The sequence below is a fragment of the Mustela nigripes genome, chromosome 14 (assembly GCF_022355385.1).
Source record: "Mustela nigripes isolate SB6536 chromosome 14, MUSNIG.SB6536, whole genome shotgun sequence".
Taxonomy (NCBI): Eukaryota; Metazoa; Chordata; class Mammalia; order Carnivora; family Mustelidae; genus Mustela; species Mustela nigripes.
Window position 1 is genome coordinate 34,209,763 of NC_081570.1, and position 20,430 is coordinate 34,230,192.

The 20,430-nt window shown below is 53.9% G+C and overlaps 1 protein-coding gene across 9 annotated transcripts in view; it reads right to left on the bottom strand.

Annotated features, from left to right (window-relative positions):
- ERI3 (ERI1 exoribonuclease family member 3) overlaps window positions 1–20,430 on the bottom strand; it is a 126,449-nt gene that overhangs the window by 16,338 nt on the left and 89,681 nt on the right. For 8 of the 9 annotated variants that reach the window (XM_059374510.1, XM_059374509.1, XM_059374507.1 and 5 more), the window contains one exon: window positions 9,186–9,285. The exons of the other annotated variant lie outside the window; for it this stretch is intronic. In XM_059374510.1, coding sequence (XP_059230493.1) covers window positions 9,186–9,285 — 100 coding nt within the window. The remainder of the gene's footprint in view (window positions 1–9,185; window positions 9,286–20,430) is intronic. 9 annotated transcript variants of the gene reach the window in all.

The following is a 20,430-nucleotide window of genomic DNA, read 5'->3' on the forward strand; positions in this document are numbered from 1 at the left end:
GCTGGGCCCCACAGTACCCTTGCCTGCAGACCAGTCCGGCTGCCGGGCCCCACCCCTGCCCCAAATGCTGCCTCCACCCTGCCTGCTTCTCCAATCTCTTGGAGCTAGGCAGCCAGCACGGAGGCAGCCTCGATAACTTGCTAACGTGCTGCCCATGCTGTTCTTAAAAATTTATGACTGTGCAACATGAAAAATCCGGCCGAGGAGCCGTCATTAGCGGCACTGCCTCCCTCCCCCACCAGAGCCGCCCTCGTAAATTGAGATTTATGGCTGCAGCAGGCGGGGCGGGGGCGTGTGCAGGCGGTGAGGATGTTGTGGGGGAGACAGGGAGACCGATGAGCCGGCGGTGGGGCCGGGGGCTCCCCCCTGCGGCAGCTCCAGCTTTTCACAGTCTGCGGTGAGACCCGCGGAGGGCAAGGTCTTGGCTGGGGTGCAAGCCTGGCACAGGTGCTGGATTCCGCCTAGCCGCAGGACTGGACAAGGAGGGGCCTATCCCCTGCCAACACTGCCTCCTTTAGGTGGAGGACCAGATCCTGAGGTCCAGGTGCGGGGCAAAGGCCTCTCAGGAGGTTGACCTGAGGAGGAAGAAAATTGGACCGAGGGAGGCGGCATCGTGCTTGCTGGAGTCACAAGGCCTGGGCCCCAGAGCCAGCTTCTCCAACCAGAAGCACATAGGTTGGCTGTGACTGTGGTAACCCCACAGAGAACGGGAGAGCAGACAGGGAGTGGGGAAGGAGGGTGCCAGCCTCTTCCCTGCTCCTCTTTTCTCTTGTAAGGAGGGCTGGAGGAGAGCACCTTGGTGTCGGGTGGGGGTTGGGGAGGGCAAGCCCTAGACCCAGGCTGGGGCTGAAGAGGAGGTAATCCTGCAAGCCATTCCCCACTGAAACCCCCTCAACACTCCCCCCAGACCCCTCCTATTACCTCCCTGCTGCCTCCTCCCCTGCTCACTTAGCCCTGTCAGCCAGGCCATTATGAAATTGGGGTTTCATTTACAGACTAATTAAACATTACAGCTTGTTCACAATTACAACGCGGGGATGAGGGAGTAACTAATTACGGAAGAAATGAGCTAACATTTATCTCTGCTCCCACCCTCCCTCTCCCCACTGCCCCCCCCCCCAATCTGGCTTCCTCCCACTCTCGGGTCAGTACCTGCTCTCTAGGTTTATTTCCTAGGATGAGGACTGGAAGGGCCCAGCTCCCAACCACCCCAGACACAGGATCTGACTATTGTTCCCAGACACTCTGGGGGGGGGTTGCTCAGCTCCAAGGACTATGCTGCAGGAGACAGGGGTTTTGTGCAAGACCTTGGGTGTGATGAAAGTGAGGGTCCCTGTGATGGTATGTGTGACTATGACATGGGCGGAGGGTCGGAGAGACACTCTACTTCGGTGTGTGAGTGTGACAGTACAGTGGGGCTGTGTGGCTCTATGTTGCTCTACCTTGCAGAGTGGGGTTTTGGTGTGACTGCTGCAGACAACTATTTGTGTGATGGGGCATGCGTGTGAATGAACCACACCCTCACCCTCAAACCCCAGACAGAACAGACAAGAACTAGGTGGTTGCAGGAGGTGATGGTCAAAGCAGCCCTAGGCCCAAATCTCCACTGGGCAGCCCTGTTCATTCCTGCCTCAGAAGCAAGAAAGGGAACAAGGTTACCCTGTGCTGGGAGCTCAGCTCATCTCTGCCCTCAGGTTGGTCTTGGCCTCTGGCCAGATGCCCCCTGGGGCCCAAGAAGCCTCCTGGGGGCCTGGGGTGCCCCCTGTGGGCAGGAGTCCTGGGGTCTGGCTGGCCTGCCGCAGAGTTTAATAATAGTAACAGTGAGAGTAAGCGTTTCCATCCTTCCTGCCTTTGGGCAGAAGAAGAAAGAAAAGAGGAGGGAGAGGAGGGAGTGGAGGGAGCGGGCTGAAGGGAGGCTTTGAGGCCTCAGAACTCACATCAAACGGCCGGATCTGGGCCTAATTGTCTGACCCCTGCCCCTGCCTTCAATCAGCTCTGCGGCTCCCCGCCCGCCCCTCGCCTAACTAGCAGCCATGTTCTCCTCATTAGGACAAGCTCCCCTTGCACACGTGTCCCCGGACATGTCCCCAGCACTCTCGGCTTCCAACCCTGCCTGGTGGGAGGGTACAGTGGGGACCCAGTTTTGGAGGGGCCCCTGGGACAGCTCTACCCTCCGCCACCACAGCTGCCTGGACCGAGATGCTCAGCCCCTCTTCTTGAGTTGCAGGGGCCTCGATGCCACATGCGGTGACATATCCTGGAACTGGCTCAGCCGCTGGGTGCGTTCTGTCCTCTGTGCGTCCTTCTTGCTACAGCCCGACTGTCTCAGACACACTGCTCCTGAGGGCGGCATGTGTTTGAATCCTGTCCCTTTTGGTCTGGTTCAGCCCGGCAGGGGTTCTGGTCTGGGTCAGGGTCTGTGTTCAGAGGCTGGGAGCAGAAGGAACGTGTCTGCCCACTCTACAAGGGTGGCTCCCTTCCACAGGCCCAGGCATGCTGATGTGTGGAGTGTCTGGGTCTGCTGCCACAGCAGGGAAGCCACTGAACTTGGTGGTTTCGAGCTCTGGCCTTAGATACATGCTTAAATTCCGGCTCTCCCACATCCCTGCTCTGCTGCCTGGGGTGAATGGGAACCTTCCTGAGCTCCAGTGTGCTCACATATGCTAGCGCGGACAGCTCTTAGCTCACAGGGTTTGTGAATAAGATGACAGCTGGGAACTCCTCTGTACTACATCAGGTGCTCAGTAAATGTGGCGTACTGGTGTTGGAAGGCGATTTAGATCAAGTTGCCCCATCTACAGGCCAAAGCCCCACTGTGCCCAGGTGGGGTCTGGGCCCTGGTCACAAGGTGTCAAGGAGGAACTGTGGGCAAGGGGCTAATACCAGGGGCAGAAGCACCGGATGCTGGATGCTTGGGGCAGGAATGTCACACAGAGGCTTCAGGTGGCAAGGTCAGGGCCCAGTTTAAGGACTGTTGGGGGACAATAGGTCAGCTAAGTGGGTCTGGGGCTGGTCCATGAAGCGTGGCCCCACCCAGGAGTATTGAGAGCCTGGGAGGAGGCATGCCGTGAACACCACCAGAATGAAGGCGGTCTGGCTACACATGGCACTCATTTCCAGGGTACCAGACCTGGATGCAATCAGGGGAGGGGCTGGCCTGGTCTGGGCCCTGACATTGTCTCTCACCTTAAACCAGTGGTAATGACTTGCAAATATTGATGAAAACACAAACTAGAGAGATTGTGTTTTTCGGGGAGTGAAGGTGGGGAGCGGGGATAAGGAGGAAAATAAACTGAAATGAAGTCCAGTTATCTCCCATCTGTGGCTGCTCCTAATCCCCCAGCCCAAAGGAATCCAATGCAGCCCCTTATCTGCCCTGTCAATCACTCCATCACCGCCCAGTGCTCAGTGGGCACCACACACCCTCACACACACTCAAACACATGCTCACACATGCACATACATGCACACACTCACTCCACCGACTCTTGCTCCAACACTCCCGCCCACCCCCAGCCCATTACTCCTCTGAGTAGGAGCCGCCAGCACGCAGGTCCTGCCAGATGGATGCAATTTGCATAATATCAGCAGCGGAGGCTGCAAGATCACCGGGGGTCAGGGCGCTGACATCCCCGCACAGTCTATCTGCAAGTGCTAATTTGGCCGGCATTGATCTGTCTTTCTGATTTCTTTGTCATTTACGTGTGCGACGGTTTGACAGGAGATACAGAGAGAGACAAGGGGAGGCCAGGCCGGGCCTGGGGCTAGGAAGGTAGGGAAACAAAGATTATACTTCCCAGTGCATCACACACACACAACACATACACACATATACCAGAACCTTCCCCCATCCATCCGGCAGTCTACTTGTCCATCTGTCCAGCCATTTTTCCACCTGTGGTTGCTACTGAAGACCAGAGCCTGGTGTCTGGCAAGGACCCATTCCTCAGACTCCCCGGGGCTCTGAGGGCACCAGCTCAGGAAGGAAGGAGTACCCCTCCAGGGGGACACTGCCTCCAGGCAGGCCAGTGGAGCCCATCGATGCCTAGAGAGCTATCTCTTCCCATAGCCACCCATCCCCCAGCGGCTCATTTTCTCTGGGCCACACCAGAAACAAGCAGACGAAGTGGGGATTGAGGGTGGAGCCAAGGAAGCACATACTCAAGCTCTCTCTGCCCCCTCCTAAACCCAACCTGAAGACGGCCAAAGTAGAGGGACTCGGGGGTGGCCTGAGCAGCACCTTTCTGCCTCTCTGGGATAGCCAGGGAGAGGGCTATTAGGTCTGCAGGGGCCTTATATCAATACTCACCACCCTCAGGTCTTCCAAAGCCCAGACTGGTTTTTAGCTGATTCTGAAGGCCCTAACCTCAGCCAGAAAGCCTTAGATCAGGCCAGATCTAAATGCTACCCGCTCAACCCTCGGCCACTGTCCCCACATTCTTCCGTGCCTTGGGAGAAGGGTGCCCCATAGGGACGGGGCACTGCCTGGATAGATGTCAGTGGTAAGGGGGAGGGGAAGATAAGACCGCAACTCTGGAAAGAAAGAACCCACTGCAGAGAAGTGAACATGGTCACTCTGTCAAGGGAGGAAGAGGGGCCTCAGCCTTCCAAGGGTGAAAACCCCCTCCCTGACAGCCACAGTGGCTCTGTCTTGGCCCCACCTCCTTTCCCTTGCCGATGGCAGCAGAGCAGGGTGATCAGAAGGAACTCCCTGCTGGGCAAGAGGGGGGCTGGCGTTTGGTGTGTGCTAATCCCGGGCCTGAGGTCTTCAGAGGGACCTGGGGAACTTCAAGGAGGGGAAAGCAAAGCTGTACTGTAGACGAGCTCATTAGCCAGCACCCCCACACCCCCACGAGGAGGAGGGCGGGCGGCCCAGGGAGCGTGGCGGCAGAGGCGGCAGAGAAAAGGCTGTCACTGTCCTTTCTTCCTTTTGGTACAAGCATCTCCCTGAGCCGACGATTCTCCTGCAGTGACACCTCTCACGGGAGCTAATGAGATCCGTGTCACAGAGCTAATGCGCTCTGACTGGACTCTTGATAGACACCCTACTCCTTCAGGGGAGACCACAGGCCAGTACTGCCCCCCTGGGGCCAGGTTCCCACCTTGCCTCCTGCCAGCCCAGCTCTTTTTGCCGAACCACGCTGGGCAACGACCTCCTCAGAGTGCACTTGGTGTCTGGCTGCTCCTCCTTACCATGAGCCTCAGAGGGACCCTCCTCGGGCCCTGAGCAGAGGAGCTAAGGAACAGGGCAGGACCACCCAGTCGGCATCAGGACGTTTCCAGTTACTCTCCTAGTCAGCTGAAATCAGTAGTCTGTGGGGCCTCCATGTCCCAAAAACAGGTGAGATTTTTACTGACGTTTCCTGTGCAGATTTTTGGGACCTGCTGTTAGAGATATCAAGTATGGAGGGCCTGAACATCACCTCTGACAAGCTGTGAGTGCGGTCCAAGGATGTATTTTGTACATGCACACTGGGAAGTCCAGACAAGATTCCCAGAAGAGGTGGCCCCTGGAAAACGGGCAGGATTTTCCTGGTCAATGAGGTGGAGAGCAAACAAATCAGAGTAAGAACTGTCAGAGCCAGAAAGAGGTCAGAAGCCAAGAGTTGCTGGGCTCTGGCTCTGAGGGCAACTGTAGCAGGCGTGAAAGGGTGGCAATGCCTCCTTTCCTTTCTTCCTTGACAAGGCTTTGTCCCTTGTCAAGGCCTGTCTGTTCACACTGATTGAGGAAAATGAGGGAAGTGAGCCTGTATTCTTCCTCATGTCTCTGTTGGTAGCACAAAGCCCAACACCAAAAAGGTGCCTCCTAGTTCAGCACAGCAGTAAGAACACAGAACCTGCACTCAGACGGACCTGGGTTTGAGCCCTGCTCTTCAATTCAACCAGCTGTGACCTCAACTTCCTAGTCTATAAAACGGGAATGCTAATGCCTGCCTTCCATAAAACTGATGTGAAAATTACATTAGTTAATAAAGAGCACCCCCAAATACTTGCTGACCCTTTGCAGAAACACGAGAAGCACTGCACAGCGCTCCGAAGCCACCTGTGGAGGCCACTCTGCCCTGAAGCCTTTGGTCCACAGCAAGGGTGCAGACGGAGTCCGCGGACTGCCAGGCGTCAGCAGTCCCCCACATGTGGTCCCTCTTCACCCACACCCCGCTCTACACCACGCTGTTCATGGGGCTCGCAAGGCCAAATCCACCAACCGAGAAGGACATGTCTCTCTCCTGACTCAGAGGCCATGCTGACAGCCCCTGACAACCCTGTCTGCCTGGAGCTCCACCACCTCTCCTGAGACATATAACAGGTGCAAGGTAAACATTCACTGATGGGTCTTCTGCCTCCATTCCCACGGCTCCTGCTGGCTCTGAATTAACCATCGCCTCCATGAACCTTACAAAACCACCCCCTCTGCAGTTTCTTCTTGCTAGTCCTCCCTGTGAAACCTCTCAGACTGCTCAAATTGCAGCCCAACTATGACCAGGGCACTGCTCTGCCAGGATGCCCCTCGGCTCCCCTGCAAACAGTTCAGCCATGCACATTCATCCCAGCGCGCCCTCTCCCCTTCTATAGCCTACCGTCCAGCCCTGGGCTGGCCGCCCAAACCTCTAGCACACCTGCCCCTTGCTCTCTCAGCACCACGAAACCAGGCGCTCAGCCCACCCAGGTAGGCCCACAAACTGCCCCTGCCATCCATACCTTAGAAAGAGGCTCAAGTAGGTCCTAGGATCATCAGTGATTTGCACACAGAGAAACTGTCTACCCACCCCCACATTGCATCATGGGAGAGCCAAGCGGATCCCAGAGATGGCTAAGCTGTGGGATCTGTGGAACCCTTGGCCCCCATCACCAATGCCCCCCCCCCCCCCATATGCATACCACTCCCCCCTTCAGGCTGGCAGCTCCTCACGCAGTTAATTAGCACTATGTCACTGAGGACCAGCCTGAGTGGCCAGTGACAGGAGCTGACCCTTGACCCCAGGGCTGGGAAACAGTCCACATCAAACTCTTACAGCGCGACCCTTTTAGCACGCACAGTAACTCGGGGCACCGCCAGCTGAAGCTCATTAAAGCTGTCTCTTTGGCGCGAGGGCCATTAACCTCACTGCTCAAAACCAAGGCCTCCCCTCCCCGCCTCTCCCAGCCCAATTAATGCCCTGCATCCTCCCTCCCCTCCAAACACCCTCACCCACACCTCGGAGCCAGCTGGGAGCTGGCAGGGCAGCCCTCTGTGCTCAGAGATACAAAGACCCAGTGCAAGGAACCCCACAGGCCCTGGGGAGGCCACGGTGCTGGCAGGGCAACAGGGGGTGCGGGGAGCTGCTTGAGCACCTACTGTGTGCCGGCCCAGGCACAGCACAGCCCTTTAGACAGGCAGCTTCACAGAACCTCCCCAACAGCCCTGAGAGGCACTGGCACTGTCCCTTGTCTGAGGTCACAGGGCTCTGGGTGGCAGAGCCAGAAATACTTCTAGTTCCACTTGTAACTTGTAACCGTGGGCTGCCTCCTGTGGCCCAGCCAGATGGAAAAACCTTCTTCCCTAGAGATGGAACACCTCAGGAGTCCTAACAGAGAGGGAGGAGGAAGCTCTTCCTCTTACAAACACACCCTGGGGCACATCCGCAGACACAGGGCACCTAGCTCAAGGCTGACCCAGCCCCATGATCCCTATAGCAGCGAGACTCAGCTACTGGCAGTGCGTGCTGACTCCTGATCATCCTGCAAGGGTCTCCTGACTCAGAAGTCTTTCTTCTCTAGGAAACTCCCTGCTGAGCTCCCACACATATGACCTTGCTAGGTTTGGGGTCTCCTTCAGGTTGTATGAGATAACTCCTATGGAAGGGAATAGTAGCTGCCTTGGGGTACCCCTAATTCCTTAGAGCTGTTGACTGATTCCTCTTTCCCCCCACCCTGGACCCCAGAGGGGCCTTGGGGTATCCCAACAAGAATGATACATGGCATCCCTGAAGTCAGTGAGATGTACATAAATTAGCAGAAGTCACTTTGGCCCCTGAAGACAGGGGAATCCTCCCTTGGGACAGCCTAGGTGCTCCTATTACAGCCCTTAGTATCCAGTTCAGTCTCCATCTCATCCTAGGATATGACCTCCTTGAGGACAAGCGTCTCCACTCAGCATGCCCAGCACCCACTAGGTACCAGTGATCTCCGTGCAAAGGATGAAGGGCTAGTTTGTGACAGGTGACTAGGTCCTTTTGGTGTATCTTGCTGGTGCCTCTGCCACCATAGCTCCCTACAGGTACACAGGTTATGAATATACCACTTCCCCGGAGTACCACCCCCCGCCCCTGCTCCTCCCCACAGGAACAAAAGCCTGTGCTTGTCAAGTACCCCGCCTGAAAGCATTTGCATGACGTGTGCTCACACACAGAAAATCAGATACACAGAAATGAACAGACACACTTTCGGGTGGAGACACATACAGGTTGATGGTCGCTTCCATATACAGACCAATGCCCTCAGGAAAATCAACCCAGATATATCATTACACTCACTCGCACCCCCGCCCAATACTGATATATCCGAAGTTAGCAGAGCCTCCAATGCCTAGAACCACAGCCACTCCAGCCCCCTCCAAGCAGGGATCCCTCTGAGGATGCACCCCCACCTGGTACCCCAAGTGGCCCCTCCCAACCCAGGCACCGCTCAATGGAGGCTGCTGCTCCTGCGGGGGAGTCAATACCCTGTGGATGGAGCCATCGGTCAGAAGGACCCCGACTAATTAAAAGCTGGTGAGGTTTAAATAATTCATCTCCTTAACTCCCATTGATCGCCCAGTTTAGTAGCCACAGACTTGAAACAATATTAAACAGCCTCCTCTAGCTCCACAGGGGTGGGGAAGCTGACATGTGCCCACCCCTCTGAGGACATCACCCACCAGAGATGCAGGCAGGTTTGGGGGCATCTTTCCCTGAATCCAAGGCCACCTGTGACCCACCCAAAGCCCAGACCCCAATCTCCTCCTAAACAGTGTTTTGAGAGATCTTTTCCAGTGGTCTGGTTCCATTTTCCGGTACACCACCCTCCTTCCCCACTCCCCCCAGCTACGGAAAGCACCCCATTAGAGCACACGATGAGCCACAGAACCCCTCTGTGTGCCAGGGGACTGGGGCATGCGGGCAGGGGGCTGACTGAGCTGCCAGGGGGGTATATGTGGAGGGACTGACCAATGCCGCTGTGGGGCCGGCCTATGTGTTGAAGGCTGAGGCCCTTGTTCATGTCTAGAAGTCCATTCTTGGGCCAGCAGCCCATGGCGAAGCTGTAAGCCTGGAAGACAGGAGGCAAGAATGGTTAACAGAGGCCCTGACCCCCAGGACTCACCACCTCCACCCTCCAGCCAAATCTTCCCCCTAAGGGCTTACTCTCATTATGTCATTTCATGAGAGTCTCTACGCTAGGTCCCCTTTCCACCAGGGCCCCCACCAGAAAATCCCTTCCTCTTTCAGGGGTCCTTTTGTCCTAGGCATCTCCCCATCAGACACCTCCAGCCCCCAACAGATACCCCCTTGCCAGGCTCCTCTAGAGAGCTCCCATTTACTAAGACCCTCCTTCTCAGGACCATCATGTCATCAGGGCACCCCCTTCACCAGGCAGCCCTGTTAGATAACCCTCCTAGGGTACCCAGCACTGTGCTGGGCCCCTCCCCACAGTACTGCTGGTCACAAAGCCTGGTGTCAGGAAGTACTTGGAGACCAACATATGCAAACTGCACTCTGTATAGGAAAACTGAAGCAGGAGGGGGCTGACCACCTGCCCTTGGTCTGTTTGCTTTAGACTGAGAGGCAGGCCAGGCTGTAGAAGGCTGAATGCCATGCATGGACTCAACAGAGGAGGGCTAAGGTCACCTGGTCGACTCAAGCAGCTGTGAGGGGAACACATGAAGAGAGAGAGAGAGAGAGAGAGAGTGTGTGTGTGTATGTGTGTTTGTGTGCGTGCACACCAGAATGTGTGTGTGGTAGGGGGAACAGATCTCTGCTGAAGGTCAAGTGCTCACTTATGCATATTCAAAGCGGCCACCCATCGATCTGTACTTAATTGTTTTCCTGGGGTTGGGGAAGGAAGTGCTGGGGGCATCGATCTGCTCAGGCCCCTAGCACTTCATTGCCCCCCCACCATCCCCTCTCGCGCCACCTGGCTGCCACCAACCTCCATGGTGTGGGGGCGGTACATGGCAGGACGAGGGATGGCACTTTTCTTTCACAATCCCTTACAGGCACAACAGACTTGACATCACAGATGAGGAAACTGAGGCCCAGAAAGAAGAGAATTGCAAGGGTCAGAATGTTATTAAGTGGCCTAGTGTGAACTGAATTCCTGCTCCACCTGCTAGCGAAGTCCTGGGCTTCTACCAGGGGGCTAGTGTAGCTGGCTGGCCTTCAGACATTACCCATCCCCTCACCTTTTAAGTCCTGGAACCCCAGGCTACCCTGCTCCCAGTGGCAGGAAGCATATGGGATATGGTCAATAGGAGTGTAGCCTGGGGGAGTTCCCAGAACCTCAGTGCAGAGACCATGAGGCGAACTAAGGGGACTGCGGCCACATTCAGACAGGCACTGCGGTGTCCCCACCCACGCCCCGGCCTGGAGGTCCCCATCCCACTAAAGACTCCCTCACAGCAAGGAGGGCCTAACACGGGGTCAAAAACCAAAGACAGGAGGCTGGACACAGAGTCCGTGCTGAGGCCAAGGGGCTGGTACCCTTCCTTCCCAGCTGCAGGAACCAAGCTCTGGTTCTGAGAGTCCTTCAACCTGAGCGCCATCCGGAGCCGCTTTCCTTGACCACAGAGGTACCAGCCACAATTCAACGTCCCAGCCAACCCTTCCCCACTTTTCCAGGCAACAGCTGGACCCCCAAATCAGGGGCTGAATGTGAGGCTCAAGGGCAGGGGAGAGAACACTGGCTTGTGGCCATGACAGAGCTGGGGGAAGGCAGGCAGCGAGGGAAGTAGCCGGTGGGTGGTGCACAGTTGGATGAGCTGCTGAGCCTGGTCAGGGCCATGGCTGGAGCGCAGCGGGCCAGAGAGCAGTGGCGGGCCGGCTTTCAAGTACTTTAAAATCACTTACAAAGGCCGGATTAAACGATCAGAAATTCCATTTAATAGGACAAATAAAGAAATAACAATCTACCCTATCAGCCTGGAGAAGGCGAGCTGGATGGGTTTTCTTCCCCCTCTAAAAAGGAAAAAGGGAAGGAAGGGGGAAAAAAGAAGGATAATGTGTGTTTACTCAAGCAAAGAAAAAAATATTTAAGTGATGTCGGGGAGAAGATTGCAGTAACTAGTGAAGAATAACATCGTCTACTTTGCTGTCAAATCACACCCGAATTTCAGTAATAGATTCTCGGCTGACACTCAATTCAATTCGAAGGTGATCCTGCTTTATCCCAGCCCATCAAATATTAAACACTTGCATTAGCAGGTGCTGCCGCTTCCCGGCTTAAAGCGGCGGGCGGGCAGCGGGCTGGGGAGGCCCCTCTGCTCTGTTCGCGGCTTGGGGACAGGGCAGCTCCGTTATCTGCCCGTCACCCCGGGTCTTATCGCAGCTCAGCGGGAAGACCACTTCAGATAACGCTTGCCCCGACGCGTCACCGTGATTAGATTATTATAATAATTATGACTCCCCAAGATCTCCCCTAGACTGGGACATGTGGAAGGGGGGTGGCGGACCGGGTTGAGCCTGGCTGGACGAGGGCAAGCCGAAAACCCAGGCAGGGAAGCAGAGGTAACAGGCGAGGCAGCGGCCCCAGTCCCGCCTGACGGATGCCTTTCAGGAAGGGCAGCCTAGCTTGTCAGAGCGAGGGCGAGATGAATTGGCGTCTCCAGCGTGGCCACGGGTGTCACGCGCACAGTTTCATACTCCCAGATAAGGCATGATAACCAATTGCTGCCGTGACATGGCCTCATCCAGTACTTCCTCAGGAGGGCACAGGCGGGAGGAAGGGGGCAGCACGTGCACATGGGTCTGCCAAGCTCCTAATAAGAGGGATTTAATTTTTACAAATGCTGCTTCCAGCGGGGCCTTCACATATCAGCCAAAGTCCAAAATGATATTAAAAACGGTTAATTAAAACTGCTCTCCTTCAGCCTGGGCTCTCCCCCTGCTGCCCCTGCTGAGAACCCTGGCCATGTCTCCCCCAGGTACTGTCACACACCCTGCAGAGCTGAACCTTCAGAAGTGACCACCAGCCTCAAGGAACCCCCACAGGCACAGTCCCAGGGCACAGTCTCACAAGCTCCCTCCAACTCCTGCCATCTGAGGTACCCCTCAGCCACAGCCAGCAGATGCAAAAGCCACTCAGAGAACACAGGGTCCTTCAGCAATCTGTGTTCCTACTTGTGTGGTCTGGATCCTCACACCTGCTACCCTTCTACACCTGTACCCACATGCCCACCACCCCCAGGAACTCACTTCTAAAGTCCCTCGCTGCCAGATACATAGACCCTCAAGTGCGCACACCGCACAGGAACCAAACTCTCCCTTGGGTTACTCGGTGCATCCTTCCACTCCCCACTCCCTCCAGACATCCTCCCCAAGATTACATCCATCTGTGAATCTGAGCAGAGCCTTCCCAGGAGCCCCACTCAGGACAAGGTGATGTGGGTTGTGTCTCGGAGATTCTGGCTGAGAAGTCAAGGCTGGGACCTACGGAACCAGGAGAACAGGAGAATCAGGGAGGCTATCCCCTGCGGCTGCCCACAGGGGCACTGGAGAGAAGCAGGCCTGTGTGGGGTTGGAAGCAGCTAGGAAAACTTCCTGGAGGGAGTGGTAGTGGAGGGCTGGGCGGGGGTTTGACAGCACTCCAGGCAGGAGACACAGCAAGGACAAAGGAGAATGGCAGGAGCAGGCTTGGTGAGAGCACAGACCAGGGCTTGGGTGTGGCTGGGGCAGCCCATGAGGACAGAAAGAGCCCCATCTTCAGGTGCTGCCTCCCAGCTCTGTGTTCCAATGGCAACACTGACATCAATCAAGGGACCCTATTACTTGTCCATCCTCTTTTTTCCGCCTGCTCCTTTTCCCTGCTCCCTCCTTCTCTCCTGCCAGCCTGCAAGGACCTAGGAGTTTCCTGACCTCAGTCAGCAAGGGGTGGGAGAATGTTTTAAGAGCTCTCACCAAGAGCCTGTGCCCAAGCCCCTTCTCCATACTGGTTCCAAATTCTTGGGGTGCCACTTCCCCAGCTGCCCCTCTCCTGGCCACCAGGACCCACCTGCCCAGCTGTGCCTTCCTGGCCAAAAAGTGGGGCAGGTGGAGCTGGGGTGAAAGATGCTGGGTCTACCAAACCACCCCACCGCAGCCCTGTGCCAGACAGGCACACACACTTCCCATCCCCTGGGCTGCTGTAATTTCCATGCGCGGGGAAGCAGGTGCCGAGCTGCTCCCGGCTGGCTCTTCTCTCTCGCGGCTCTGCCCGCCTTGGCTGCTGCCCCATTAGCTTAGTGGCCAGCCATCTGCGACGGGCCTGCCGCGCAGCCCTGCTGTAGGCGCGGCGGGTGGCCCCCTGTGTAACAGGGAGCTTTGCCATTAGCGCCTTTAATATTCTGACACCTCAGCACAGCCTGCTATTACATGCAAACGCTGATCGCCCTGTGAAATTACATTGCTGGGCCCGCGAAATGGAATCGTGTATAATCAGCCTCCTCCATGCACTGTCAGTCCCATCACAAACACGGCGCCCGGCGGCTTACGGGGGCTTAGCAGCTGCGACAAGTGTATTGGGTTTAATAGATGAAGTAGCCCTCATCGGCAGCAGCATCAGATCCTTCAAAGAGGAAGGAAGAGGCATCGATGGCTGCGAGGGTGCCTCTGCCCACCCATTCACTACCTGCCAGGGCCCTGAAGGGGGATGGCCACTGAGTGGGCAGGGCAGTGGCGGGGTTAGAACCCAGCTCAGACTGCACACACAAGCACAGACAGCTCTGTACTTCCGGAAAACCCAGAGCTTCCAAGCTGCAACCAGCACGTGGGACCTACCCAGCTTCCTCATGATGGGGGGAGGAGCAGGCCTTTAACCAGACTTCTGGGTGACAGGTCACCTGGTGGACCCAAGGCTGATGGGTCATTTCCCAAGATGAGGAAGCCAATCAAATCACCTGCCATTCCCATGAACACCCAACAGAGGAAGCTGTAAGGGAGATGTTCTGGACGATGGGGAAGAGAAAACCTGACAGACACAACTACCACTTAAGTCCTTATCTAATTGGCCAGCACTTCTCTAGCTGGTGAACCAAGTACCAAGGACAGAGGTAAACACAAGGGTGGCAGACCCAGCAGCCCAGGCCTCGTAGAAAGGCAGTGTGGTTGGGCTCAGGAGTCAGACAAGCATGAATTCAGTTCCCAGTCTGCCAGTTATTAGCACTGTCACTTGGGAGGAGTTACCAAATGTCTCTGAGCCTCAGTCCCCTATACTATAACATGGGAGGACAGTTCTTTCTCCGGGTATACCTGAGGTCACTCAGAACATCCACTCCCACTGCGACCTCCAGATATTCTTGGTGCTGTCACCTGAAATGCCTTTGAGAATGCAGTTCCCTCTCCCTTTCCTGGGCTCAGGCAAGCACCAGTTGTGGCAGACTGTGTTTTCCAGGGATGGCTGCAACACCATCTCCCACCTCATATGCTCTTCTTCCAATGTGACTTTGACTCCCCTGTTATCAAGAGAGGGAGTCTATGCCCCTCTCTTTGAAACAGCATAGGCTGTTGGGACTATTTCAACTAGCAGAGTAATGCAGAAGTAATGCTATGCGACTTCAAGGTGATTACAGAAATAGAGGAGGCAGCTTCCTCCTCATTCACTGGAACACTTGCTGAGCGGCTCTGTACATAGCCAGGGCAGCCATCTTGTGAGGAAGCCCACACTAGTCTGTGCAGAGACCACATACAGAAGCCATGAGAATAGGCAAAGAAAGAGAGATGCCCGCAGCCAGCTCCCAGCTGATCCAATCACACCCTGTGCCAGTTCCAAGGACTAACTACAAATGAATGAGAGAAGCTGAGCCAGAACCTATTTACTGAGCCCCTCCTAAATTCCTGACCCATAGAAACCATGAGATAAAATCAGATAGCTATTGTGTTAAGTCACTAAATTTGGGGGTGACTATTTATGTAGCAATACTCGCTAGAAAACCAGTACCTACGTAATTCTAGATATACTCTGCCAATACCCCTTCAACTTCTTGCTGCTTTGAGACTATTCCTCTCCTCCCTTTGAGACTATTCCTCTCCTCCCTCTGGGACCCCATTCCAGATCATCATCATACTGGGTAACTATCTACAGGACAGCCCAGCCATGAACCTCGCCTTTCAGTTTCTCAACTTCTGTGTTCTAATGACCTTCTCCTCTACCTATTTCAGCCATCCATAGGGAGTGGGTGCTTGAAGTGGTAGATCCCAGGGCTCCAGGCCTGGTAGACAGAGGATCAAGACCAGAAGGGAATGGACAGACTAGGAAAAGAGCAAGAGAAGGTACAGAAGCTGGCAGGATAGGAGGATGGGGGTCAGAGTGGAATCTGTCATTGTAAGATTTCTGAGGGAGAGCAGTTCTGGTTGATAACAAGGCCCCAGGATCTACCAGTTCAAGCACCCACTTCACGGTCTTCAAGCCCCCTGCCCACTTATCCAAGTACACCTTCCCTGAGAAAACCCGATGGTGACTCCATTTCTCCACACTTGAACCTGAGCTAAGTGATGCCAGAAAGTCACTCTGATGCATAGAAAGTGGCCACAGTGGGTCCAAGATCACAAACTGAGCAATTCTCAGTGGTATGCAACACTCCTACTCTTCTCTGACTTTCACAAAGCTCATAAAAGCTGTGGCGCAGAACTCTTTCAACTGCATGCCCCTCGTCTACAGATGCGTCTGTACCCTTCCCTACCTGCTCCTCCATCAATGCTGTTGCAACAGAAGGGACACCTCACTTCTTGTCTAAGGCCAATCTGGTACTTGTGCTTGACCTCTCGCCCTTCTCCTGCCTGCTTGGTCCTCCTCCATCTGGGATCCCCTTTCTTTCTAATCTTTAACCTCCCCCCTCTCTGCTGGTTCCTTACCACTAGCATTCTAGCAAATGTCTGAATCTCTATCAACTTTATAGAATTTGTGTCTCAGGTTCCTCTTTATAAAATGGGGGTAATAACAGTTTCTATCACACAGAACTGATGGGAGGATTAAATGAATTATTATGTGTAAAATGTTTAAAACAATGCGCGGCCCTCTGAAATTTATGTCACTATTAGATTATTATTTTTAAAGCCCTCCATTTACTCCAGGTCCCCACCTGGCGACTGACTGTTTTCCTGTTAACAACCAAACTTCTCAAGGTTATCTCCACTCGCCTCCACTTACCTCCCCCGTTGCTCCTTCACCCCTGCAGTCTGCCTTCTGGCCTGACCGGTGTCATTCAGCTCCTGCTAAAGCCAACAGTCCTCCTCACGCTGCCCACATCTAGGGACGGTTTCAGAGCTTTGCTGTCCCCGCTTCTCTGTGGCCTGCTTCAGCTTTTACACTCTTCTTTGGTTCTCTTTGAGTTCTATTACCTCTCTGCCCCGCCACTTTCCTCATACTCTCCCTGTAGTCCCCTCTGCGTGCAGACCATCCTCCTCATACCCTCAGGTCTTCTCGCTTCCTGTCTTTGTCTACACTCTACCTACCTACCCTCTCTCCGAATGACTTTTTCAACTTCCTGTCTTCCAACTCTCCACCTTCCAAATCGATACTCTTTGCCACTACTTGAGTAAAAGCACATATTTTCTATTGCCTACCTGACATTTCTATCTGGATTTCAGCCAGGTACTTCATTCTCAAACATCAAAACAAAACAAAAAACCCCAAACTAAAAAAACCTGTTCCAACATCTCCTCTCCCAAGTTATCCTTCTCTTGGGTTCCCAAATCCCAGTGAAAGCCATTATCATTTCTGTGGTCTATCAGAAGTTCTTTTTCTTCTTTACTGCCCCCTGAGTCCTGGGATTGCTGTTTCATGCCTCCAAGACTTGACTTGAGCAATTCCTTCAGCCTGCCTAGAATGTCCCTGGGCCTTCTCCCACTTTTTGTCCTAGTAAACACGTATTCTTCTTTCACCGCTGACTCAAAGTCTTTACCAAGTCCTCCTTGACTTGTCCCTTCTTTAAACCCATCCAAACTCTGAACAGCATCTGTAACACCAGATTTGTTCACGTAACTGTTACCCCACAATGGTGCTGGGAGATTCTGAAGGTCAGGGGCTGGCTCTGCTGTTTCTCCATATGGTCTTCATTGAGGGGAAGGGAAAGTAAGACCTCTCTTTGGGCCTAATTTTGCCAAGCAGGAAAGCCTGGTTTTCAGAGTTGCTGCTCCTGTTGACCCTATCTGGTCTCTTTCGAGAACCACTGCTGTTCTTGCCCAGCAGACCAGCAATGCCCCCATAGCCAACCTTAGAACTGAGGGCTCCGCTGTCTGTGTTAGGAGAGAAGGGGAGACTGTTCCTGTCCCTCCTTCTCTTTTTCTGAGCTCTTTGGCTTTACAGGTAGCTCCCACTCCATTCCCGTGACCCAGCAGAGCAGCAAGAGGATGGACACTCACATCAGCTGACACATCCCATCCTCTCTACGTCTGGTGGATAGTATGTCCACAGTGTTCCCTGGTCAGGGGTCCCAGAGCTGCCGCCGCCTCTGTCCCTCAGCAGACCTTGAGTGGGATGATTATTGTCTCTGTGTACTTAATCTTCCTCCACACGGCCCACAGCAGGATGGCTGCCTCCAGCGAGCTGGACCACCACTACAGCAAAGGCTGGGGCAGCAGCACTGGGAGGACAGCTGCCAACTTAGCTGGATCCCATGAGGGTCCTGAGTCTATTTTCAGGTGGAGTAATCCAGAGCCTTTGCTTCACTGCTGAGTCAGAGGGGACTTGGGGACACCGAGGTTTCTGAGGCGAGAACCACATAAGGAGCTCCTGAGCCACGCTGCCTGAGCCCCTACAGAAGAGGCTGGCTTCTCTGGGGCCCCATACGCACTGTCACAGAGTCAAAGGCAGCAGGTCTCAGCCAGCTGCCCAGGGTGAGAGCTACCTTGTGAATTTTCTTTGTTTTCATTACAATTTCCTCTCCCATTGCTTCTTTTTAGCCAGCCCTCTCCTCCCCGGGGTGCTGGGGATTGAATGAAACACCACCCCTGGCTCCAATAAGTGTATTTCAATTACATCTGTCACTGCATAACGATATAATGATATATCATGTGATATTAAATCCATGGTAATCATATCAGGGATTTTTTTTAATCGTGCACTAATCGCATTATTACATCTCTATAATTAACAACAGGAGGTATGGAAATTCAGTTAAGGCAGAAGGCTCAATGTACTCCCCTCACCCCATCCATGCCCTAGCTTCCCCAGATTAGGGCCCGATTAGGAGTTGGGAACTGCAGGGCACCAACACGATGGGCCAAAGCTTCCACCTCCCAGTGCCTTGGCCATGGGCAGAGCCTTTAGCATCCAGGGCTGGCAGAGATAGGACAGACTGAGACCAGGAGCATCTTGCAGACGCTCAGAAAAGAGCCTGGGGTGGAGGCCACACAGAGAGGCCCAATGACCTTCTAGACCTCCTGTTCCTGCAGCACCAAATCTTCTCCATGGGGAAGGGTGTTACCTTTCCTTCCAACCAGCAAGGTTCTCAAAGGTGCTTGCAAGGCACAAGGCAAATTCCTGCCTCATGGTCTCCTAGATCAGAATTCCTCTTGCTACTGCTACACACATTCCCTCTATCTGACCTGGCCCACTGTGGTGGCAGCTCTTAATATCACCAGGTCCAGCAGCTGTGATGTTGCTACCTCTTGGTCCTAAAATCCCTGAGCTGAACAAACCAAATTTGCCCTGGGTCCATTCCTCCCCAATTCTTTCTCTGAAGCCTGTCCCTTCAGATTGCATGACAAGTGGGGTTTTTGATAACCACTGGGGTTGTTCCCCCATCCCCCAGAATGGTCCAGGTTCTTACGTCCTCCCACCCAGACCTATATGGAGAGGGGAGGGGCCTGGGACTGCAGCTTGAACTATGTCAAATGACCCTGTCTCTCCCACTTTCCTCCCCCCCCCTCCTGATACTGAGCTGTTAGGGCTAATCCCCTCAGGGGTGTCAGAACCAGTCTGCAAAGCAGAATTCTGTGTTTCAAGTCCAAAGCTTTGAACTTGGCATGTAACTAGTCCTCAGTGAGGGGCAGGCATTTTGCTAAGTTTGACTCTCAGAAGTTGGACAGGCCTGAAGATAAAAGAGAAAAATCATGTCCTTTTTCCTAATAAAAAGGAGACACTAATAGCAGTCAGCACTTAGGCAAAGCACTTTAAGTTTCTAAAGTGCTTTCCAAATTAAAATATAATCCTTTACTGAGCATGTGACACCACCACCACGACCACCAACCCCTCATACACGAAAGCATGTGCCTGCTTGCACATAGCACGTACACCTTCGCTTTCCTTCTCCCTGGGAAAAATGAAAAAAAAAAAGCTTCATCTCAGAGCTCTCTGCATCTTCATTGGCTTGCTCATATAACACACACTTACTGAGCAATGACCACGTGCCAAGCTCTGTGCTAGGTGCTGGAGACACAAAGATCAAGTGGACTAAGCCACTGCCTTCAAGGAGTGTCCAAGTTAGAAGAAGAAACACAGAAATTTACATGCAGTGGTAGGGGGAGCTTAGATCCTGTAACAAGAGGCAGAAACCCTAACCAGGCCTGGAGGGAAATCAGCTAGAAGACTGACATGGCCTTCCGTAGGACCCTAACCAGGCCTGGAGGGAAATCAGCTAGAAGACTGACATGGCCTTCCGTAGGACATCCAAGGCAGGATGCCTAGAGAAGGTGGACATGGTGGACATGTGGGCCTAGAGCTCAGTTCAGAGGTCTGAGCTGAGACAAGAAAGTCCTAAGAATGTGTAGGGGCGGCACTTGAAACTGAGTAGGTTAAGATCACCCAGAAAGAGAATAAAAAACCTTTGAGGGTCACAAGAGGCCCTCTCTTCTTTGATGTTTGGACAGAAAAGAGAAAGGCTGAGAGATGGAAGGTTGAAACCCTAGAGCCTCTCGGACTGATACCCAAAGAGCCTCCTCTCTGGACATGCCCACCATCCTGTCCCCTGTAGGCTCTTGTCACTGCCACCTTTGCTCTGCCTAGATGTGGTTCAATGAAGGACTGCAGGCTCTGCAATCACACTGACTCACTCGTGACAAACATTATGGACAGCATATCGTATGCGAGGTCACATGCATACATTAGCAATAGAGACACAGTACTGTCCTCAGAGAGCTTCGGTCTGTCAGAAAAAGAGGATGTTAAATAAAGAGCAACGTAAATAACCACTAAGGACTTACAGTAAGGACTCAAAGAAGAAAGGTAGGCTGTTAAGACAGGACAGAAGATGGAAACCTGACCTAGATGGGGAATACTTCCCTG